Below are 24,495 nucleotides of genomic sequence, written 5' to 3' on the forward strand. Positions count from 1 at the left end.
TTTACATCACTCCAGCCGGCGCTTGGCATTGCGTTTGGCGATTTTTATGCTTGTGTGCGGCTGCTCTGCCATGGAAACCCATTTCATGAAGCTCCCGCCGAACAGTTCTTGTGCTGACGTTGCTTCCAGAGGCAGTTTGGAAAACTGTAGTAAGTGTTGCAACCGAGGACAGACAATTTTTGCGAGCTACACGCTTCAGCGGCCCGTTGTGTGGCCTACCGCTTCATGGCTGAGCCGTTGTTGACCCTAGACATTTCCACTTCACAATAACAGCACTTAGTTGACCAGGGCAGAAATTTGAAGGAACTGACTTGTTGCAAAGGTGGTATCCTATGATGGTACAACGTCATAGGATGTGCAAATGTTTGTTTATGGAGATTGCATGTCTGTGTGCTCGATTTTTAAACACCTGTCAGCAACAGGTGTGGTTGAAATAGCTGAATCCAGTAATTTGAAGGTGTCAACACACTATCTTTTTTTTAGCTTAACTTCTGAGTGATATAGTAACTGTACAATGTCACAAAGAGGCAAAGTGTACAGTATGCTAGCATTATCAGTGATTCAGTCATGACCCTTTGTCCTTTTTCCTCTCAGCTGCAGCAGAGGGTGCATCAGATCCTGAACCTGAGGGGAGGCTCTGTCAAAGTGGTGCGGCACATCATGAGAGGTGAGGGTCCACGCCATACCCTGCTCGACGCAGAGAGACTAGCACTGACATGGATCTACTCCGAAGCCATACAACACCTAGCCTATTTACCAGCCTCACCCTTTCCTTCTTTACCTAAAAGGCATAAATACATTTGTACTATTTGGTTTTTAGTTTATATATTCATGTGATTTGTATTTTGAGTTATTTATTAACCTCTGTCATTGTCAACTAAGACCAGGAAGCTGTGGACGGTATGGCTCTCAGCCCTGATGACATGTAGTGATGTAAATAGAGACATCCATCATGTCACAGCTTGGACATGCTAGTGAGTCTCATGTTGATGTGCAGCACTAGCCCCATGTCCCCTGTCTCCCTCGAAAGCCAACAGTTACTACTTACTTTACATTCATGCTCAGCTACCCTCGTCTGTGTCGTCTGTGTCTGTGTGAGGCTGACACTGTGTGGGTGCCAATTAGTGGGAAGCTCATCCCTGATCTCCCCCATTTTAAAAGGCTGACTCCTGCATTGGACATGGCTTTGGCAGCATGAACAGGTTAAATACATTCAGAGAGGATGTCAATGGCTCTGAACTTGACCCCGATCTTTTAGAATGAAAGTGAAGGCTGTCTAGAGTGGACCGCTGATGGGTTTGAGATGACCAAATCTAGGGATTTTTTTTATTGCTGCCTATTATCTCACACCCGTTCTATGGATAATATGGAGCTTGAGAATAAATTGTGATACTAGATTGTTATTACTTCTGTTGAATGATACACTAGGTATATTACATTCGGTCTGCTCCAGATGATATAGGTTGTCTGTCCAGGCCTCTACACTCCAGCAGCCTCAGCGGTCTGGTCAGGCCAGGGGAAATGACCTTATTGTCTGACGGGCTCCCACCAGATGTGGCCTCTTGACCCTCAGCTCAGAGTGGGAGGTTCTGTGGAACCAAGGTATCAATGAAACTGTGTTGGGGAATTAAGAATGTAATGTAGCTTTCTAAATTAGCTCCGATTGACAGCTGCTCAGTAAAAGGGCCCAACCCGTGAAGTCACGTGTGGTGGACGATGCCATCCAGAAGCATAATGATCCTGTGTGTGTGTGGGACTGCCATACCCTCCCAACCGGTGCAGTCTGAGGTTTTGAAGTCTTGCATAAGACTACAACCTACAGATTGAAGGTGTTATTCTTGGGAGAAATGAAGCATTGAAGTTCTTCGGAGTGTCTTGACAAGCACTGCAGCAGTCTGCACTCCCTGTTATCTTCAGCTCATAGCCTCATCGGTGACACATCAGAGTTGACAGCTGAAGTGTCAGGAGCGGTTCATTTCAAAGGTTTCTCCATTCTGTAAGTTTGCAGGCTGAGATCCTTAATGATTAACCTACTTGTCGACAGTGAGACTGGCTCGAAAATTAAGTGCAACATTTGCGATCGAGCAGGAAGCCCTATTCGGTGACCCAGCAAATGGTAGCAGCGTTTGTCACGCCATATTCCCCTCAGCCTGGTCGCCACAGTGACAGGAAGAGCGCCTTAGAATGCCAGCCCATGATTTTGGAGAGTGGGCCTGTCTTCTTGAGGATAATTCTAGGGGATATTGGGATTGTGTGGGTCATTTGTGGAACCCTGCTGGCTCACACACATTCGGGCTGAATGAGCAGGGTATGATGTAGGACTTCAAGAAAATATTTGGAGTCTTGTTTTTTGTTACTGCTTCATACCACTGTGTATAGTTTTACTATCAGTCATCATGAATATGAGATTCAGAGCGCCGCTCTGTGTTAGAAAGTGTGTGAGTCTCTTAAATTTCTGGTCATGGTTACTGAATCTCAGGAGGAGATGAATCCTCTGTGTGAACTCCTTATGATTCACCCCAGCAGTCTATTGAAGGCATGTTTTTCCCCTTGCCTCAGGCCATTGTCAGAAACTCTTTTATTCTCTGGCATTTAAAAGAGAAACTTTGTTTTTGATCTCCTCTCTCAAGGGTCCACAGGCTTTACTGGTAATCCTGCAAGAGGGGCTACCTGCGCTGGGCTTCTGACAGCACACTCTCCTCCACATTAGACTCACAAATAGACTGCTGCTTTCAGAGGCTACACCTGTGTGACTGCCTGGCGTTCCACAGCGAGTTTGCCTCAGTTAAAGAAGAGTCTAGTGTGAGTTGGCAGGGAATATAGGCTGAAGTATGTACCCTTGAGAGACGAGGTGTAAGTCAGGGGATGTAGGAATAAACGTACTGCACTGCTAGAGCGCAACACTGGATCTACAGGCTAGAACATAGGGTTGGAGATTCAGTTTTAGAAAAATCTATATCCTAGATTTTTAGGTTACAGACTGCAGCCTTTTCTATATATATCTCCTTTTTTGTATTCTGGCCTCGGCACTAAGCCATGGGTTATTTAACACGCGTATGGGAAAACTGTGTGTTCATGCATGTTTTCTTGTGTGGGCGTGAGAGAGAGGAAAAGAGCGGTTATGTCATTGTCATTCAGGAACATCCTCCTAGGTTTCAATTCCCATTCCTTTGATTTGTGTGGATTACAGGAACCATGCCCATGGAGTGGTTTGATTCAAAAGAAGACTGTGTGAAGAGCTCATAGTCAGCCAGACTAAACTTGGGGATTTGTCTTTTTCAGAGTATGCTGAAAACATTGGGGACGGGAAGAGTGAGGAGTTCAAAGAGAGTGAGCAGAAGAGGATTATGGACCTGCTGGAGAACTTCTAAACCTAACCAATCCCTGGGAGGAGTACCTGACCAGGACAGAGGGTCTCCACACACTCAGACAGAAGATACCAGTGTCCAGCAGGTGCAACGAAGCTGTATTGACTGCTCTCTCTGTGTGCTGGACTATAGTGACTCAAAATATAATAACAAAGATGTGCAATCTTAAGCTGCAACTCTTTCAGACTCACATGTTTGTGTTGTTTGATTTGTGTATTTTGTAATAAAATCCCATCTGGATAAGATTGTTTTTGTGATTTTTTTAAAATCCCCATTTACACCTCATTTCCATCCTTCTTTTGAGATAGAAATGCTTAAGTAATTAAATAAATTCCTGTCACATTGTTTTCTGTGCAGGTGAATTATGTTTAATTATTTCCCACTTTGTTGCTGTTGGCAGGGTTGTGTTAGCAGTAAGAGAGGTTGAGGGAAGACCGTGTAGGCCAAGGGCATGACGCACAACCTAAAAGAAGCATAGACAACTACTCTCAGGCCTTTTGTCATCATCTGGTAAGACTAGAATGGTATTTATATCTCAAGCATACATATTTAATGGGAGGATGTCTGAATATACAGTATGCCTCTACACAGAAGGACTGCCGCAGTTGGGTTGTGAAATCACAGCGTGACACCCTACAGATAGTGGTAATGTGGTCTGATGCCTGGGATTCCCAGGGTGACAAAGGTGCTGGTATCATACTGCACCATGTCTGTTCATATGACTTCCTCGGCAATCCCAATGGAATGGGGCGGGTAGGCCTTATTCGCAGCTCTTAGTAGAAACTGAAATGTGCTTGGTAAGCAGATTCTGTGATGTGCGCTCTGGTTTATTCATGAGTTAGTGAGAATCCTTGTGTTGTCAACTTCTGGTAAACCATTGCCACAGATTTTTTTTAAATGGCGCCGGAAGAAATGGCAGCAGTTTTACGGGCGCCCAACCAATTGTGCTATTATGTGTTTTTTTCGCGTTATTTGTAACTTATTTTGTACATAATGTTTCTGCAACCGTATCTTACGGCAGAAAAGAGCTTCTGGATATCAGGACAGCGATCACTCACCTCGGATTAGACTAAGATTTTTTTCTTCAACAGCAGGACATTCTCCGAACACCCGACAAGGCCAACATCCCAGTTATTTGCAAGAGGAAGAGACGCAGGTACAGAGGACACAGAGCGGGGTGCCAGGTTCGGATCCGCAGAAGACGAGTAGGAAAGCTGCCGTTACCGTCAATATTACTCGCCAACGTGCAATCATTGGACAATAAATTAGATGAGATTCAATCTGTAATATCTTATCTTTCACGGAATCGTGGCTGAATGATGACATGGATATTCAGCTAGTGGGATATACGCTGCACCAGCAAGATAGAACAGCACACTCCGGTAAGACGAGGGGGGGGCGGTCTGTGCATATTTGTAAACAGCTGGTGCGCAAAATCTAAGGAAGTCTCTAGATTTTTCTCGCCTGAAGTAGAGTATCTTGTGATAAATTGCAGACCACACTACTTGCCTAGAGAGTTATCAGCTATACTTTTCGTGGCTGTTTATTTACCACCACAGATGGATGCTGGCACGAAGACCGCACTCAGTCAGCTGTATAAGGAAATAAGCAAACAGGAAACCGCTCACCCAGAGGCGGCGCTCCTGGTGGCCGGAGACTTTAATGCAGGGAAACTTAAATCAGTTCTGCCTATTTTCTATCAACATGTTAAATGTGCAACAAGAGAGAAAAAAATTATAGATCACCTGTACTCCACACACAGAGACGCGTACAAAGCTCTCCCTTGACCTCCATTTGGTAAATCCGACCAGAATTCTATCCTCCTGATTCCTGCTTACAAGCAAAAATTAAAGCGGGAAGCACCAGTGACTCGGTCTTTAAAAAAGTGGTCAGATGAAGCAGATGCTAAACTACAGGACTGTTTTGCTATCACAGACAGGAACATGTTCCGGGATTCTTCCGATGACATTGAGGAGTACACATCAGTCACTGGCTTTATCAATAAGTGCATCGAGGATGTCGTCCCTACAGTGAATGTACGTACATAGCCCAACCAGAAGCCATGGATTACAGGCAACACTCGCACTGAGCTAAAGGGTAGAGCTGCCGCCTTCAAGGTGCGGGACTCTAACCTGGAAGCTTGTAAGAAATCCCACTATGCCCTCTGATGAACCATCAAACAGGCAAAGCATCAATACAGGGCTAAGATTGAATCGTACTACACCGGCTCCGACGCTCGTCTTATGTGGCAGGGCTTGTAAACTATTAGACTACAAAGGGAAGGATAGCCGCAAGCTTCCCAGTGACACGAGCCTACCAGACGAGCTAAATCACTTCTATGCTCGCTTCGAGGCAAGCAACACTGAGGCATGTATGAGAGCATCAGCTGTTCCGGACAACTGTGTGATCACGCTCTCCGTAGCCGACGTGAGAAAGACCTTTAAACAGGTCAACATTCACAAGGCTTTGGGGCCAGACGGATTACGAGGACGTGTGCTCCGGGCATGTGCTGACCAACTGGCAGGTGTCTTCACTGACATTTTCAACATGTCCCTGATTGTGTCTGTAATACCAACATGTTTCAAGCAGACCACCATAATCCCTGTGCCCAAGAACACGAAGGCAACCTGCCTAAATGACTACAGACCCAAAGCACTCACGTCCGTAGCAATGAAGTGTTTTGAAAGGCTGGTAAGGGCTCACATGAACACCATTATCCCAGAAACCCTAGACCCACTCCAATTTGCATACCTCCCAAACAGATCCACAGATTATGCAATCTCTATTGCACTCCACATTGCCCTGTCCCACCTGGACAAAAGGAACACCTATGTGAGAATGCTATTCATTGACCAAAGCTCAGCGTTCAACACCATAGTACCCTCTAAGCTCAATACTATGCCAAGGATCCTGGGACTAAACACCTCCCTCTGCAACTGAATCCTGGACTTCCTGACGTGCCGCCCCCAGGTGGTGAGGGTAGGTAGCAACACATCTGCCACGCTGATCCTCAACACTGGAGCCCCCCAGGGGTGCGTGCTCAGTCCCCTCCTGTACTCCCTGTTCACCCACGACTGCATGGCCAGGCACGACTCCAACACCATTAAGTTTGCAGACGACACTACAGTGGTAGGCCTGATTACCGACAATGATGAGACAGCCTACAGGGAGGAGGTCAGAGACCTGGCCGGGTGGTGCCAGGATAACAACCTATCCCTCAACATAACCAAGACTAAGGAGATGATTGTGGACTACAGGAAAAGGAGGACCGAGCACGCCCCCATCCTCATCGACGGGGTTGTGGTGGAGCAGGTTGAGAGCTTCAAGTTCCTTGGTGTCCACATCACCAAGAAACTAGAATGGTCCAAACACACCAAGACAGTTGTGAAGAGGGCATGACAAAGCCTATTCCCCCTCAGGAAACTAAAAAGATTTGGCATGGGTCCTGAGATCCTCAAAAGGTTCTATAGCTGCAACATCGAGAGCATCCTGACTGGTTGCATCACTGCCTGGTACGGCAATTGCTCGGCCTCCGACCGCAAGGCACTACAGAGGGTAGTGCGCACGGCCCAGTACATCGCTGGGGCTAAGCTGCCTGCCATCCAGGACTTCTACACCAGGCGGTGTCAGAGGAAGGCCCTAAAAATGGTCAAACACCCCAGCCACCGCATTCATAGACTGTTCTCTCTGCTACCACATGGGAAGCGGTACCGGAGTGCCAAGTCTAGGACAAAAAGGCTTCTCAACAGTTTTTACCCCCAAGCCATAAGACTCCTGAACAGGTAATCAAATGGCTACCCGGACTATTGCATTGTGTGCCCCCCCCTCTTTTACGCTGCTGCTACTCTCTGTTTATCGTATATGCATAGTCACTTTAACTATACATTCATGTACATACTACCTCAATTGGCCAGACCAACCAGTGTCCCCGCACATTGGCTAACCGGGCTATCTGCATTGTGAACTGTTGGCCACTAACCTCTGGTGAACTGTTTGCCGCTAGTGGCAATAAATATCATTGTTGCCAAAGGTTTGCCTCAGTTTCACCACTAGTGACAAGCATTTGCAAACTTCTGGGAACATTATGTGGTATACTATTTAGTTTGCATCAAATTTGCCACAAACTGGCAGGAAGTTTGTTGGGGGAAAAAAAACATTTTTTTTGTAAGGGATAACAGTTCTTTACAGGTTACACATCCCTCCCATTAGACCCCTCTCAGACCACTCCCAGTCCTATCAAAATTCTTGTTTGCGAAATTGCATTAAGCTAAGAAGCTATTTTTACTTATTTTTGACCATTTTAATTGAAAACAATCACAGTAAGGTACTTAGTTGTATACCAGAAATCATTTGATATTGAGATCAAATCAGATGCCTTGGAACTTTAAATAGTGCAGCTTTCTGTGCCATACCTTTGTTTACTCTTGTTTATGTTTATGCCTCATGGCCCTGTTGCCACTTTGCTCACTGCAGATGTTGACATAATTTAATATTCAGTTGTTTTAGAAATGGAATGCTTCATATTGCTCGCAGACGTTCAATCTAAACAGTTTATCATAGTCCAAAACTTGCAGTGTTCTAGAATATTGGACCGTTGGCTTTCATACTTTTCGAATTCTCAGCGCAGCTCAAGCAATTTCTCCAACTGTCAACACATTCAAATGAATAGAGAACTGGAGTACCGGAGTTGGTTGGGAATTGTGGGGAGGTGAGCGTTCGGAATGTGTGTCCCCGCGGATGGTGATCTCCTTGGTAACTAGAATCGTAAAGTAATTTCAATGAATCCTGCATTTTTTTGTGTTTGTATGTGTGATGCATTAGAAGAGACCATATGCCTTCAAGGGTGTCATGAGGGAGTGCATTTTTATTGATGCTCTGCCACAGCATCAAACTTAACATGCAAATGAGTGCGAGCCACCGGCCCAGGCTCGAGCAGAGGCTCAATGACATCATCACCATAGCAATGCTTATCCTAGAACATGTGGGAGCAATCTTGCCATGCCAATCACTCATGTCTCACGTTGCAGTGGCGTCGTCGCGGCAGGGATGAGGCAAAGGAGGCCGTTCTCCAACAGCGTAACAGCTGCTCTGCAAGCTGCGCTCTAATATCGCTTATAACGAGAGAATTGTCATTTGCATATTGTATTGGCAGGAAGGTACCCCACGCATCTCTTATCAGTGATTATGACACCACCATGTTAACAGTGGTTGTACAGCAATTTCACAGCTGAGAGGAAGTAGAATAATTGTCTTTTCCAAGTGATTGAATTGAACACCGTGTGCTGTGATTCTTCTCCCTGGTTCCTTGCAGTGTACATGATGTAAGTGGGAAGACAAACTGCAATTTCAATGTTATTGAAAAATGTGTTTCTGGTGGAAGATTTAATATCAGGCCCTTAGCTCCTTTACCATGAAGGTTGTAATGATATATCTCATGCAGTGGTCACTGTGAATGTCCATTATTAGCCACATGATCTTCCTAATTGGATTCCTTTAGCAGTGTTCTTCAATTCTGAAAATGTTTGTTCTAGCCTGTTTTCCTTGAACAGCTCATAAAACAAAATAGATGTAACTTATCACATGTATCCATCTCTAAACACAAGACATTTAAGTTAATAAATATGAGAGTACATGTGTGGCTGCAACAGAGTGAATTATTAATTATGTGGTTATTAATGCTATGAAGAAGATAATTGTGGTGATTATGATAAAAGTCCTCATCCAAATTCCGTTCCCAATGGATTGTGCTACAGTGCCTTCAGGAAGTATTCACACCCCTTGACTTTTTCCACATTTTGTTGCGTTACTCCCTGAATATATTTTTGGGTCACTGGCCTACACACCATACCCCATAATGTCAAAGTGGAATTATGTTTTTGGACAATTTTACAAATGTAATAAAAAAATAGAAGCTGACATGTCTTGAGTCAAGTATTCAATCATTTTGTTTAGGCAAGCCTAAATAAGTTCAGAGTAAAAATGTGCTTAACAAGTCCTATGTGAAGTAATAGTGGTTAACAATATTTTTGAATGACTACCTCATCTCTGTACCCCACACATACAATTATCTGTAAGGTACCTTAGTCGAGCAGTGAATTTCAAACACAGATTCAACCACAAAGACCAGGGAGGTTTTCCATTGCCTCGCAAAGAAGAGCACCTATTGGTAGAGGGGTAACAAATAAAACAGACATTGAATATCCATTTGAGCATGGTGAAGTTATTAATTACACTTTGGATGCCGTATCAATACATCCAGTCACTATAAAGATACAGGCGTCCTTCCTAACTCAGTTGCCGGAGAGGAAGGAAACCACTCAGGGATTTCACCATGAAGCCAATGGTGATTTAAAACAGTTAGAGTTTAATGGCTGTGATAGAAAACTTAAACAACACAAAAAAAAATTCAACAAACTTAAACAACGCTAAAGGAAGCCTGAACAGAATTAAAATATTCCAAAACATGCATCCCGTTTCCAACAAGGCACTAAATTAATACGTCAAAATATGTGGCAATGCAATAAGCTTTTTCTCCTGAATACAAAGTCTAATGTTTGGGACAAATCCAATACAACACATTACTGAGTACCTCTCTCCATATTTTCAGGCATTGTGGTGGCTGCATCATGTTATGCTTGTAATCATTTAAGGAATAGGGAGTTTTTCAGGATAAAAAAAGAAACAGAATGGAGCTAAGTACAGGCAAAATCCTAGAGGAAAACCTGCTTCAGTCTGCTTTCCACCAGACACTGGGAGATGAATTCACCTTTCAGCAGGACAATAACCTAAAACACAAGGCCAAATCTACACTGGAGTTGCTTACCAGGAAGACAGTGAATGTTCCTGAGTGGCCAAGTTACAGTTTGACTTAAATCTACTTGAAAATCTATGGCAAGACCTGAAAATGGTTGTCTAGCAATGACCAACAACCAATTTGACAAAGCTTGAAGAATTCTGAAAAGAATAATGGGCAAATTTTGAACAATACAGGTGTGGAAAACAGCTGTAATCGCTGCCAAAGGTGCTTCTACAAAGTATTGACTCAGGGGTGTGAATACTTATGTACATGAGATATTTCTGTATTTAATTATCAAGCAATTTGGAAAATAATCCAAAAAGCATGTTTCCACTTTGTAATTATGGGGTATTGTGTGTAGATGGCTGAGGGAAAACATTATTTTTAATCAATTTTGAATTCGGGCTGTAACACAACAAAATGTGGAATAAGTTGAGGGGTATTAATACTTTCTTAAGGCACTCTATATCCCACAGTCTGTCCACTGTATATCCTACAGTCTGTCCACTGTATATCCCACAGTCTGTCCACTGTATATCCCACAGTCTGTCCACTGTATATCCTACAGTCTGTCCACTGTATATCCCACAGTCTGTCCACTGTATATCCCACAGTCTGTCCACTGTATATCCCACAGTCTGTCCACTGTATATCCCACAGCCTGTCCACTGTATATCCCACAGTCTGTCCACTGTATATCCCACAGCCTGTCCACTGTATATCCCACAGTCTGTCCACTATGTGCTGTGTGCAACTGTGCATCCAGGGCGAAGAGCGCATCCTGTCAGTTTGGCACTGTCCATGGGGCTGATTGTGCTAGCTGTGCAGTGCTGTGTCCTTGGTCCCTGAAATGGCTGTGATGCGTCTGTGTGCTTTTACGACCAAACCGGAGACAATAGCCTATGTTAGGCTTTACGATCAGGAAAATATTTCCCCCCAAAGCTATGAATTGTCCTCAATATACCTCTTTCTCAAATTCTATCTTAACTGTCAGGTGGAGATGAATACATTAACTATGCATGACTTTTACAGGCGCATCGAATGTGTGATTATAGCTGAAGTGGTGATCAGATGTTTATGTCACTCTATCTAATGGCTTTAGGTTGATCATATCAGCGCCAAACCAAACAGCATGCAGACTTCCAAAATTGATTGACACCCAAAGCCTAGTTGCACCAGTGATAGCAATTTTTTTTGGACACTTAGCCAATAAAGAAAACTCCAGTTATTGGAATCGTGATTAGCAACATGTGACTGATGTAGGCAAAGACATTCATAAATTCTCCACCTGTTGATATCCTGCCAGGGTTAATTGAACATGTTCATTTATGTGTTGCATCAGTTGTCTTAATTTGTTTTGGTTTTTGAAAGCTATAAATGCAGACAGATAGATATAGTTTGTCAAAGATGGATGGTCCTACAGCTTTAAGAAGGACCATCTTGTAAAAGTTTAATGAATAAATAACTCGCTCAGATCATTCCGCCTAATTGATATTCCCCATTGCAAGGCACTCACTCCCCTTTCTGTGTAAGGAGAAATCTCCCTCCGCCGCATCCAGAGCCGACCGAGCTGAAGCGAGGTATCAGCGACTTGCACTAGAGGGTCGCAGTACCATCAAACCGCTGCATATCTGCGATCTGCGCTTTTGTTTCAAATCGGGGTCTATCTATACAACACGTTGGCTGGATTTTATCTTGTAAACTTAGTACACCTAATGTGAGAGAGAGGCAAAGAATACGGAATCTCAAACAAAAGAGATGGGAGCCTTTGGGGTAATAGTAGGGACTTTACATTACATGGGACTCTACATCCAACTTAGTGCCTCCACAAGGCAAGCTGGACGTGCAGAGGTAGAGAACCACATCTCCGGGAACGGTACGTTTCTGTCCTAATGTTTTATTTGGTTCAATTCTAAAGATATTAGTGTGCAACATGCGGAAAGGAACAATTGACAGTAAACATCACGAAGATACTGCGGGTATAGAGGGAGAGTAGCCTACGATCAGGGTGGAGGCAACTGATGCAAAGGTGTTTTTCTTTATAAAGGGAACACCTGAGGTAGAAGGATGAGGGATTAATATATTACCGGTAGTCAAGCCCTGCAGCTAATTCATGTTCTATATGCACAGTTATTTAACTTTTTTTATTTGTTTATGTACAAATCTGTAGATACCGTTTTCTGTGAAATAAAAGTTAATACTTAGCACATTGACAATCCTATTTACGTCATAGCAGGACAATAGTGGGGGCAGAAATATTATGATGAAAATACCTCGTGTTGGTGCAACTCTCCATATTGCTGAATGACATTGTTATTGAAAATGAAATGTGTGTGGAAGCCATCTATTTGTTTCAACTAAGCTATGTCAGCTGGGTTGCTTTGATTTTGGCCTCATAATTGTATAGTTACAACAATGTAATGATCAGCTTCTGAAAATTAACTGTTGAAAGAACCACTGCAGGTGGTAATTGAATACATCAAGCCTATATTCTGACACAATACTCATCTTTTTCAGAATTTAGTGGATAACAAGTGCCATTTAAGCAGTGGGTAGTCCAATAATAGGCTACAATGGTCAACATTCTGTTACTAACTGGAGGACTAAAACATCTCTACTAGAGACACATCCTCTCTTATGATGCACCAACATTCTCTCAGGCTTCCTGCAGTCTATTTTACAGTTAGTTGCATCATTCAGATAAACATGTATTGTCTGGGTTCATCATCATCTGTTTGAGATTCCAGCTGCTTGGTTGTCAGCTCAGCAGATGTGTGGGCAGAAGTTTGGCATGGGTAGAAAAATGGACTGTCGAGAAGAGTAGATTGCGTGTGAGGCTAAGTGCCTCCATGCCCTTGAGCAAGATACTGATGATACCCCGGAACAAAGTGTAACACCAGATTCTTACTTCTGCCAGCACTATTTCTACCATCACTATTATGCCCACTGGTATTACTAGCAGATATTGGTATGATAACATGCATGGTATCATTTCTGTGGTTGGGTTGTGTGAAGTAGAGTGTGATGTTGGGTTGTGTGATCAGTGACGGAAGTGAGATCTCTCTGATGACTCATTAACTTTTAATCTAAGGAAAAGCAGAGGAGGAAAACTGCAGAGGAACATGGCCTCACCAGGGCTCGTTAGTCCACCATGGAAAAGCTTAAGACGGGGAATATGTTGCCCTGATAAAACTATCAGAGTAAACCAGTTTGAAAATGGGAAGCACCTTGGTGTCCAAAATGAATGTGCAGAAATAAAGCTTACATTTGTATCAGGGTGTGAAACCTCATTACCTGCTCCTCCAGGGTGTGTGGGTAAACCTCTTGCCAGTGGGCTGGAACCAGACAGACCAGGCTTACATGCAGGTCACACTGTTACAGACAGCCGACTGTCCATCCACCGCTTGCCATCACCTCTACAGATGCATGAATCTCCCACTGCTTCTGACCTAAATTAGTGGCAACAGGGATAGCATAGAGCAGGTAAACTGGCCCTGAAAGGCTACAAGGTGGGCAAAATATTATAATATAATGTCCCTGCAGTCATTGTGTCAGTTGACATGATCCATTATTTGTAATTCACTACAGATTTTCTGAATGCTGCAGTCTGCATCACCAACTGTTATGCAGAGGGATTTTTACAGTGCGTTCAGAAAGTATTCAGAGCCCTTCACGTTTTCCACATTTTGTTACGTTACAGCCTTATTCTAAAATGGATTAAATAAAAAAAATTCTCATCAATCTACACACAATAGCCCATAATGACAAAGCGAAAAACTTTTTTTTTTAGACATTTTTGCTAATAAAAACAGAAATACCTTATTTACATAAGTATTCAGACCCTTTGATATGAGACTCAAAATTGAACTCAGGTACATCCTGTTTCCATTAATCATCCTTGAGATGTTTCTACAACTTGATTGGAATCCACCTGTGGCAAATTCAATTGATTGGAAAGGCACACACCTGTCTATCAGGTCACAAAGTTGACAGTGCATGTCAGAGCAAAAACCAAGCCATGAGGATGAAGGAATAGTCCATAGAGCTCCGAGACAGGATTGTGTCGAGGCACAGATCTGGGGAAGGGTACCATAACATTTCTGCAGCGTTGAAGGTACCCAAGAACACAATGGCCTCCATTATTCTTAAATGCAAGAAGTTTGGAACCACCGCCCGGCCAATCTGAGCAATCGGCTGGAGAAGGGCCTTGCTCAGGGAGGAGACCAAGAACCCGGTGGGAGCTCCAGAGTTCCTCTGTGGAGATGGAAGAAGCTTCCAGTAGGACAACAATCTCTGCAGCACTCAGCAAATCAGGCCTTTATGGTAGAGTGGCCAGACAGAAGCCACTCCTCAGTAAAAGGCACATGACAGCTAGCATGGAGTTTGCCAAAAAGCACCTAAAGGATTCTCAGACCATGAGAAACAAGATTATCTGTTCTGATGAAATAAAGATTGAACTCTTTGGCCTGAATGCCAAGTGTCATGTCTGGAGGAAACCTACGGTGAAGCATGGTGGTGGCAGCATCATGCTGTGGGGATGTTTTTCAGTGGCAGGGACTGGGAGACTAGTCAGGATCGAGGGAAAGTACAGAGAAATCTTGATGAAAACCTGCTCCAGATTGCTCAGGACCTCAGACTGAAGCGAAGGTTCACCTTCCAACAGGACAACAACCCTAAGCACACAGCCAAGACAACACAGGAGTGGCTTCGGGACAAGTCTGAATGTCCTTGAGTGGCCCAGCCAGAGCCGGACTTGAACCCGATTGAACATCTCTGAAGAGACCTTAAAATAGCTGTGCAGCGACGCTCCCCATCCAACCTGACAGAGCTTGAGATGATCTGCAGAGAAGAATGGGAGAAACTCCCCAAATACAGATGTACCAAGCTTATAGCGTCATACCCAAGAGGACACTAGGCTGTAATCCCTGCCAAAGGTGCTTCAACAAAGTACTGAGTAAAGGGTCTGAATACTTATGTAAATGAGATATTTCATTTTTATTTTATACATTTGCAAACATTTCTTAAAAACCTGTTTTTGCTTTGTCATTATGGGCTATTGTGTGTAGATTGATGAGGGAAAAAAACAATTTATTCCATTTTAGAACAAGGCTATAACGAAACAAAGTTTGGAAAAAGTCAAGGGGTCTGAAAACTTTACGAATGCACTGTATCTAGCCAATCAAATGACATTAATTAATCAATTAAGTGCTAAAGAGGAGAGAAAACAACCACATCCTGCAACTCCCACATAGAGACTGAGACACTGAGAGCCAACAGTGTACAGATTATGAATATACCGGTAATATGATTTAACCGATAGGTTATTGAATAACATATGACATCAAGGCAAATTTTTCAAATGTCCTTTTCATAAAATAGGGAGTGGAGAGGAAGTGTGCCATTCAGAGCAGCTTATCTTGCCTGGTCTCAGGGTAACCTAGTCTGGTTAAGGCCTTAGTACCCTTCCCACCAGAGGGACATCTGTCCCAAGATGATTCCTCCTGGCTGTGCATGGTAGGGAGAGAAGCTGCTGCCAGCCCAGCCCAGCCAGGCTCCCACCACTGAGAGCAGGCCAGAGACCAGCCTGTCAGCCTCTCCTGCTCAGCGTGAGCCTGGCATAATGAATAGTCAACAGAAACTGCTAAGGCTGAAGCAGGACTGACTGTAGGCCTAGAGCAGAGAGCAGAGAGCAGAGAGAGGACATGGACGTTAGGTGGCTGTTTGTTATATAGCGGCCCATACTATTGTTGAGTGGGTGTAATATATGTTAGATGTTTAGATGAGCCTGTAACTACACTACACAAAAAATATGCTTTGCAGTTGTATAGAAGCTTTTTGAGGGCCATATATGAAGCGAACCATTTAACTATTTTTGGTTCTATATACTGACATTTCTTCTAGCAGTGGGTAATTCAGGGAAGCCCTGTTGACCAAAAGGTTCCAGTAGCATAAAGTACCATTTACATTAGATTTTTTGTCATTTAGCAGACACTCTTATACAGAGCAACTTACAGGAGCGTTTAGGGTTAAGTGCCCTGCTCAAGAGCACATCAACAGATGTTTCATTTAGTAGGCTCAGAGATTCGAACCAGCAACCTTTTGTTTACTGGCCCATGCTCTTAACCACTAGGCTTCAGATACAGGCCTCTTCCTATCAGGCCTCCTGATACAACCTCCTTACCATTTCTCACTCTCTCTTTCTCTCCATTTCCTTTTCCTCTCTCTACAAACGCAGCCCATTACAAACTGTAGGTTCAGCCAGCAGTCATGCAATGTGTTTTCTCTCTGTGTATTCAGTTCTGATGGCTCTTGTGGAGTATAAGCGCCTCAAAGTGAACCAGTCTTTTCCTTGTCATTTCCCTTTTATGTCCTTATGTCTCTGGCCAAACATATCCCCAGAGCACTTTGGAGACGAATAGATGTGCCTTTTGACTGGCAATACAGAGTCACAGTCTCTGTCCCTTTCATGCCAGTGTCTCTGGGAGTCACCAATTCTCCCTGGCTCTCCCCACAGAGAACAAACCATATTTCCTCTATATTTCCTCCAGCCTTGATCATAAGACGACTGGATGGAGGGATCCTTCTGGGCTCTGGTTGGAAGAGTGAGCAAGCTTATCTCACATTAGACACATGACTGCTGTGGTGGCTATCGCAGACCTCCTGGAGAGGACTTGGCAGGGCTCATATGTTGGCAGTCAGCGTGAGTAGTGGAGTCATGTTGATTTGCTTTAGTGGAGTCGAACTGAGATTTGCTTCTCCAAATAGCTTGCATGCTCCCATGGGTGTCCCGAAACGAACCAATGAAGACAGCAGCTTGAGTAAATGTTTGAAGTATAATACATCTTTGTTTTTAAGGACAGGCCACATGTTAAAAAGAATAAAACCTTTTCTATTTATGTTTTTTCTTTACATGTGGCTTGTCCTTGAAAACAGGTATTATACTTTTTGTCAGTATTAGGTCTGAAGTGATCAGTTAATAACAGACATATGCACTGAGTTAGAAACTTCACCACGGCAACTACTTTGTTCAACCTTGATGACTAATATGGATTGACATCAGTGTCACATGGGCACCAACAAATTATTACTCCCATTATCAGCATTAGACAACATTCAAGGGCTTGGAGAAAAACAACTTTGTTTACCAGTTATGATTATACTTTTTTGTTGTTGTAATCAGGCAGATTAATTTGATTATTTTGTAAACATGAGATGGATTTTGGTCACACCAGTAAAAACATATTTATGTTACTGCTTTTCAATAGGCTTACAGTATGTTGCTACTGAACGCATGTGGGCTAGTTTGAATAATACTGCAATCTGGTAGCCTACACAGTGTGTTGAAAAACAATGTTATCAGTGTGGAAATACAACGTTAACTAGCCATCATGATCCCTTCCACCATATCAGAGGCCTGGCTCAATTAGAAGGCTGGCCTGGGGCCATGTTGAGACAGGGACATCCATTATACCGTTTCTCTTTCTCGCCAGTGACCAGCCCTAATTATGCTGCTGTGGAGCGGCTGGTTCACACACAGTGGGTGAATGGAGACCCAGCAGCACTGTTCAATCATCTCATTCTGGGAATGGGCTGGCTCAGCCAGAGGGGGTGATGGTAATACACAGGAGACTCACTCTGTTTCTCTTTGTATTTATAGTGTGTTCCATGGTATTTTCTTGGTTTTAATGATCTACAAGGTTGTGTTTTACACAATAAGCAAGTGTAGAAAGGTTGGAATAACTGAGAGAAATTTAGTACGAAAGGCAATTTGACAACAGGGAATTGATATCTGCACGCGTGTTGCATGTTATTCACAGGATTGTTTACAACCCAACCATTAGCATCTTTGCTGCTGCCTGCCAGCAATGCAGAGCTCCTGTCTGTCTTTCATATTCAATGTTTCTGTCTTTTACCCGTCCCTCTAATTTCTGCCAGTAATATTTTAAGGGCAACTTGGTATTTCAAAAGGCTAGTGGGCTGGATAGCTTGCACCTATCAGTAATATAGAATGGTAAATTACATTTTTCTGTGGTTTTGTATTGCTTGACTGCACACACCTCCTGCTCAGAGCTAATGCTCCCTTCAGCAATGGTTCTGTCTCTATCCAGTTACTTTGCTGTTAGATTGGTGCTTTGGCCAAGGACGGCGGGCCTATTACAATGATATGTTCACAAATATAGCAAAAAGAGATGTTGCTAATTAGATCGTCATCTGGCTATCATATACACAATTATGCAATACCATGACATTAAGCCATCTGAGTACACTGATGTATTAGTAGTGTTGGTTACAGTGATGGATAGTTAAGAGCAAGCTTTTGTCCCCAGTTAGATGTGATTGAAGTCATCACTTCAGTTGACGGCCTGGAGGATAACATTTAGAAGGACAATACATTTAGCTACAAGAGATGATACATTCTACTGCAGATAAAGTATTATCAGGACATCGTATTCACAGAGCCACTTTTGATTAGCGGCCAAAGAAATGAGCTTATGTTTTTCTTTTTTTTTAGGGTGTTGTTACCCTATCTGGGGACTTTTCTGCAGACGGTTGATGTGTTGCGGCCTATCAAATGTGACACTTTTCATGGCTGTTTTTCTTTTTAATATGGCACGTCAAAGTCATTGCTGCTCTCTCTCTACAGTCATGCTGTCAAAGGCTCCACTGATGTGGCATTGAGAGAGACTGTTGAAAGCCGGTGTTCTGTACTTTTCAATGAAAAAGAGAAAGTCTCAGAGTTCTCAGAAGTGTTATATTTTAAATGGATGAAATGGGTGGTATGAGAAAGTGGGACGGGCATATTATATTTATCTGGTTTTCTGTTCTTATGTGAAGGATATTGACTGGTATTCAGCCATAGGTGGCTGGTGGCACCTTAATTGGGGAGGACGGGCTCATAATGGCTGGAACGGAATGAATAGAATGGTATTTAATACCCCTTAATATTTTGATACCACTCCATTCACTCTATTCCAGTGATTATTTTGAGCCAGCCTCCTGTGTAGCAGCCATTAAATAGGCTAGTTCATCAAATATTGTCACGTCCTGACCATAGAAAGCTGTTATTTTCAATGGTAGAGTAGGTCAGGGTGTGACAGGTTTTTTTTCTAGTTTAGTCTTTCTATGTTCTCATGTTCTAGGGTTTTGTTTGGGATGATCTCCAATTAGAGGCAGCTGGTCACCGTTGTCTCTAATTGGAGATCATTCTTAAGTAGGTGTTTTTCCCACCTGGGTTTGTGGGAGATTGTCTTTGAGTTAGTGTATGTTTCACCTCTGTGTCACGGTTTGTTGTTTTGTTATTCAGTTTATTTATTATGTATTGCATAGTTTCACAGTGAAAATAAAATGTGGAACGACACACACGCTGCACTTTGGTCCGCTCCCTCCTACGACAACCGTGACAAATATGGAGTTCATGGTAAGCTAGGACAGAGTAATAAGAACAACTCTGCAATGGATAAAGTAAGAATCCAGGTTTTCAGTGCACTTTTAATTTTTATTGATAAATCATGTTAATTATCAGGTTGCAAACATGTAACAATTTGACAAAATCGCTCCCGATCTTGTGTTTACCTTTTGGAAACAGCAAATCACCTTTTGCTATTGTATTAGATTACACAGAATGTTCCAAGTCTTTCCTGTCTATACAGGACTTCCGACTTGCAGTCCGCAGTGGGCCGGCCAGCTTGCTTCTGTCAGATTCCCTTTATTTCAGATGAGCGCTAAACATAAGCAGTGAGTTACATCATTCATCAAAGTCACCACAAGTGAAGGGAGATGAAAAAAAGACAGCATGGCTTTTTGTTAAATCCCTGACTACATGTTCTCCAAAAAGGCCCTGTTTATTTCTTATTTTCGGTGTCAGGTTGCCCCATGAGCTTCTCCTTAGGAACGCCTGAGGAGGAGAAGCCGATTTAAGTGGAGGTGAATTTCAGTAGCACTGTCGGGCAGACATCCAGCTCCTCTCCTCTCCTGCTCTCCTATCCTGGCCCTGGCTGGCTTTCTGAGCTCTCCTCTCAGTCTGAGCTGCTGGAGAGAGAGACTCCTGGGTGCATTAGGAGGGCGAGAAGATTAGATACCAAACGCTGATATCTCTCGTAGCGCTGCATCACACCATTTGTATCTGGCCCCAGAGAGCTGGCTTGGATGGCTGCTGGCTAGCTAGCTGGCTGGGGAGATTTAAAGAGGACAGGCAAAAATATGCTCCTTTTTGTTTTCTATGTTCCTTTCTTTTTTTTACTTGAAGGTTCAAAGGGTTTCAGTGGATTTCACACCTTTAACTGGCTGTGTAGGCTATTGTGTGTGGCTGTATTGTTATAACTGCATTTTGAATCCATGTTTACTGAGTCCAGATAGAGCTTCTGGATAGCTACTGTATGCTTTCCCTAGGAAGTACTGTTGTGATTATTGATGGTCCCATCTCTGAGGTGAGGTATTTGCCTCTGAATTCATTGATTGTTGTGGGGGAGGCTATTTAAATCGCTCTCCTTCGTGACGGATGAAACACAGTGGAAACAGTGCCACGGAGGAGACACAAGTTGCATACGTCAATGGACTCAAAGGCCCCCTGTCTCACAGGATACTGCTTGTGTATTGTTATGCAGGCAGCTCAGCATGGGGCTCAGTGTTTGTCTGTCATGTGACCTTTCTTTTTTGTACGACAGTAATATCACTCATTTGGTACAGTGTTTAACCTAGTTGAATATTTTTCTGACCTTTTAGCTCAGCCAGAAATTCTATGAAACAGTGACTGAGTGTTTAACACATTCTCCCACTGGAGAGTTTTTGCAGTGTTGGTTTTTAAGACATTTAGATAATGATGATATTCTTACCAATTTCTCCCAAATGCTGTAACAAGAAAAATGCTTTGTATGCACAACAATAACCAATAAACACCCTTCTGTAAATCGCTGAAGTGAACAATGTCATGGAATTATTGTGTGATCATTCTGAATGATGCTATTTTGACTGTTAGATGTGTTGGAAGTAGCATACAGGTGACTGGATTATAAAGCCTTGGCATTTCCACTAGATCATGTTAAACCTCCCAGGCCATAATCATTTAGAGCTTTTATGCTTGTTATAGTAACTACTGGTTGTGACCCAAATTCCTGCTTTATTAAGCTCTGTAAAATACATTACACATCTTTTATTGTGGTGTTATATACTGTAGGCCTAAATCACCAATGACTTCAGCTTTGTCCTGAGAACAGAGGCTTCACAAGGTTCATGTATGATAATGTTTGACAGCTGTTTTTCAGATTGTCACTTTATTGACTTTTTGTAATCAGCTGCATAAATCCGAACTCTGTCTTGTGTCGAAATTGCTAATGGAAAAATTGATCGACTCAAACGAGGGCTAATCATATTTTAATTTCAGTTACCTCAGCTTCCACTGTTCTCCAAAATATTTACAATACCCTTTTCCTGGAAAATTACTAGGCCTAACCATGTAGACTATTCATTACCAACAGAAATATCTACAGAGAATTTCACTTCATAAGAACGAAAGCAAAAGACGTTCACTAAAGACTAATTTCAAAATGGGCTATATGCGTTACATCACAGCATAAACAAACCAACAGCCAGATGACCTTTGGATAGTTAGCCACTGTCTGTATACTGTGTCTTCAAGAAGCTTATAGGTGTCTTTGAAACATGACCGCTGCTATTTACAGTATATTAAGCGAGCATCGTAAGAAGAGGCAATTATTTCAGTGGAGTGGATGGAGCTGGCTGGCCTGCCAGTGATAAGTGAGGAATCAAAGGCCTGGGTCTGTGGGGGCAACTGCAGAGGTTAATGAATCTGCTAGGCCAGCTATCATCTAGGGAAGGAGAGCGCATCATTGCACATCACTCTCATAACTTGTTTTCATGCTATTTTTCATCCAGGGGTTTAAAGCTGCAGTGACTACATATGTGTTTATAGATACTGAAATTTGAATAGATATTTCTTGTTAAAAGAATCAAGACGAGGCTATAAAATAAATACACTACTTTGTGCGTAGAGTGCATTCTGTGTTCTTTGTAAATGTATTTCCATTCCCAGGGCCCTTAAGATGTCTTCTTTTTAAATGTCACTATTCTCCACTATCTCGAGTTCCTCTTAGTTCCTCTTCAAATGACTATCCCTTTTCTTTTCTTCTCTCTTCTCTCGTTCTCCTCTCTCTCTCTCTCTACTGACACCATCTTCACCCCTGGTGTGTTTCTCTCTCCGTCTCTCTCTCCCTTTGTGAACGCTCTGGCATCCCACTCACCTTCCCTTCCCTCTATTCACCCTCTCTTCCCGCATCTGCATTCTATTTTCAAAAGTGCCATGTACAATCCTTGAGTATCTGCCTCCAGATCAGTAGAGATGTGTAGTTCATTAGAGCTCCCCCTGTACTGCATACCACTGACATCTTAAGAGGAGGCTGATGATAACATGATTCATATCACTAGATTGCCTTACAGATACCAGACATGCTGTGCTGTATGGAACAATATCCTCATACATCATCTCACAGCAGCAGGAGCTCTAAGCGACAGAGGCAGACCCCCAGCATGGATCATAATGGTTTTGAGAGCTGGGGTTTTGGGCTGCAAGGGGGGGCTTTACATGGAGCTAACACTGTTAGTGATGAAACATTTTGAAATCCTCAGCCCTGTGGATGATGGCTGGAACAAGAGCTATATGGATGCTACCGCATGGAATTTATTGACCACACATAACAGAGATCACTAATACGCATCACCATTGTCCTGAGTCCATTGCCCAATGTTATTTACCATTACAATATGAACCGATGAGCTCTGTCTAGAGAACCTCTGATAAACTTAGCTGAAACTTCAGTCACTTTTTACATTCTTTTCTGTGGCAGGGGATATTCTTTGAACTTTGATTTTGAGCCAAAACAGCAGGGATTGCACAAAATGAGCTCTAGTGAGATCAAGTTGGAGAGATGCCCAAGGCAAGGCTGTGAATGGTAGTGGTGGATTAAATGGAAGACAGTGCTGAAGTTTTGGCATCAGTATTCTTGATGCAGGAGTTGGTTATTCGAAGCCAGTGTGGCTCCATTGTGCTTAGCCCTTTGTTTCTGGAGTGATTGTTTGAGCTGTTGATATACTGCTTTATTTATTTTTTCTCTCTCTCTCTCTCTCTCTCTCTCTCTCTCTCTCTCTCTCTCTCTCTCTCACACACTCTCTATTTATCTCTCTCTCTTTCTATCTCTCTCTCTCTTTTCTCTCTCTTTCTGTTTCTCTCTCTCTTTCTTGTGTTCCTGCTTTCATTCCCAGTGATTACTGCTGTTCCCCAGAGCTAGCTACATTGTAAGAGGGGGAACTACCAACCTTTGTCTACTGTTGTCTAACCAGTGGTGTAAAGTACTTAAGTAAAAATACTTTTTTGGGGGATTATCTGTACTTTACTTTACTATTTATATTTTTGACTACTTTTACTTTTACTTCACTACATTTCTAAAGAAAATAATGTACTTTATTCTCCATAATTTTCCTTGACACCCAAAAGTACTCGTTACATTTTGAATGCTTCACAGGACAGGAAAATGGTCCAATTCACACACTTATCAAGAGAACATCCATGGTCATCTCTACTGCTTCTGACCTGGAGGGCTTCTGACCTGGAGGGCTCACTAAACAGAAATGCTTAATTTGTAAATGATGTCTGCGTGTTATAGTGTGCCTGCCCCTGGCTATCTGTAAATAAAACATTGTGCCTTCTGATTTGCTTGTTTTAAGGAATGTGTAATGATTTATACTTTTACTTTTGATACTTAAGTATATTTTTGCAATTACATTTACTTTCGGTATTTAAGTATATTTAAAACCAAATACTTTTAGACTTTTACTTAGGTAGTATTTTTCTGGGTGACTTTCACTTTTACTTGAGTCATTTTCTATTACGGTATCTTTAATTTTACTCAAGTATGATAATTGGGTACTTTTCCCACCACAGTGTCTAACCACCAAAATTAGTGCAGGATGATTTCAAGGCTTTCAAACTCAACATTACAGAACAGAAGCATTTATATTCAGAGGTGGACTCCTGTGGTTGCGGTGTTATGAGATATTTAAAAACTGCGAGAGAGAGGGGAAGACTGTTGCAGTGTAATTTCATGGGGGTGAGAGTGGAACTCTAGATGAGTCATTGCGGTACAGCAACTTCCAGCCCAGAATATGGATCAGAGAAGGAGAATGCAAATGATGTTTATGTTGTGTAATGGCTTGATGTTGTCTGTGCTGTGCAGTGTGACTATCAGACTGCAACTTGGAATAATGTTTTATTTGGAGGCTTGAGCGGAATTTCTCCTCCTGAGTATAAGCTGCTGCTGT

General features: G+C 42.7%; 2 protein-coding genes across 3 annotated transcripts in view; both read left to right on the top strand.

The window, feature by feature from the left end:
• Positions 1 to 3,611, top strand: part of LOC106566902 (beta-catenin-like protein 1) — a 36,898-nt gene extending 33,287 nt beyond the window's left edge. For both annotated transcript variants that reach the window (XM_014135473.2, XM_014135474.2), the window contains 2 exons: positions 595 to 667; positions 3,283 to 3,611. In XM_014135473.2, coding sequence (XP_013990948.1) covers positions 595 to 667; positions 3,283 to 3,371 — 162 coding nt within the window. In that variant the 3' untranslated portion in view covers positions 3,372 to 3,611. The remainder of the gene's footprint in view (positions 1 to 594; positions 668 to 3,282) is intronic.
• An 8,082-nt stretch (positions 3,612 to 11,693) lies between these two features.
• LOC106566903 (V-set and transmembrane domain-containing protein 2-like protein) overlaps positions 11,694 to 24,495 on the top strand; it is a 37,387-nt gene continuing 24,585 nt past the window's right edge. The window contains exon 1 of the mRNA XM_014135475.2: positions 11,694 to 12,040. Within this exon, the coding sequence (XP_013990950.1) occupies positions 11,923 to 12,040 (118 nt within the window). The 5' untranslated portion in view covers positions 11,694 to 11,922. The remainder of the gene's footprint in view (positions 12,041 to 24,495) is intronic.

This window comes from Salmo salar, chromosome ssa13 (genome assembly GCF_905237065.1).
Source record: "Salmo salar chromosome ssa13, Ssal_v3.1, whole genome shotgun sequence".
NCBI lineage: Eukaryota > Metazoa > Chordata > Actinopteri > Salmoniformes > Salmonidae > Salmo > Salmo salar.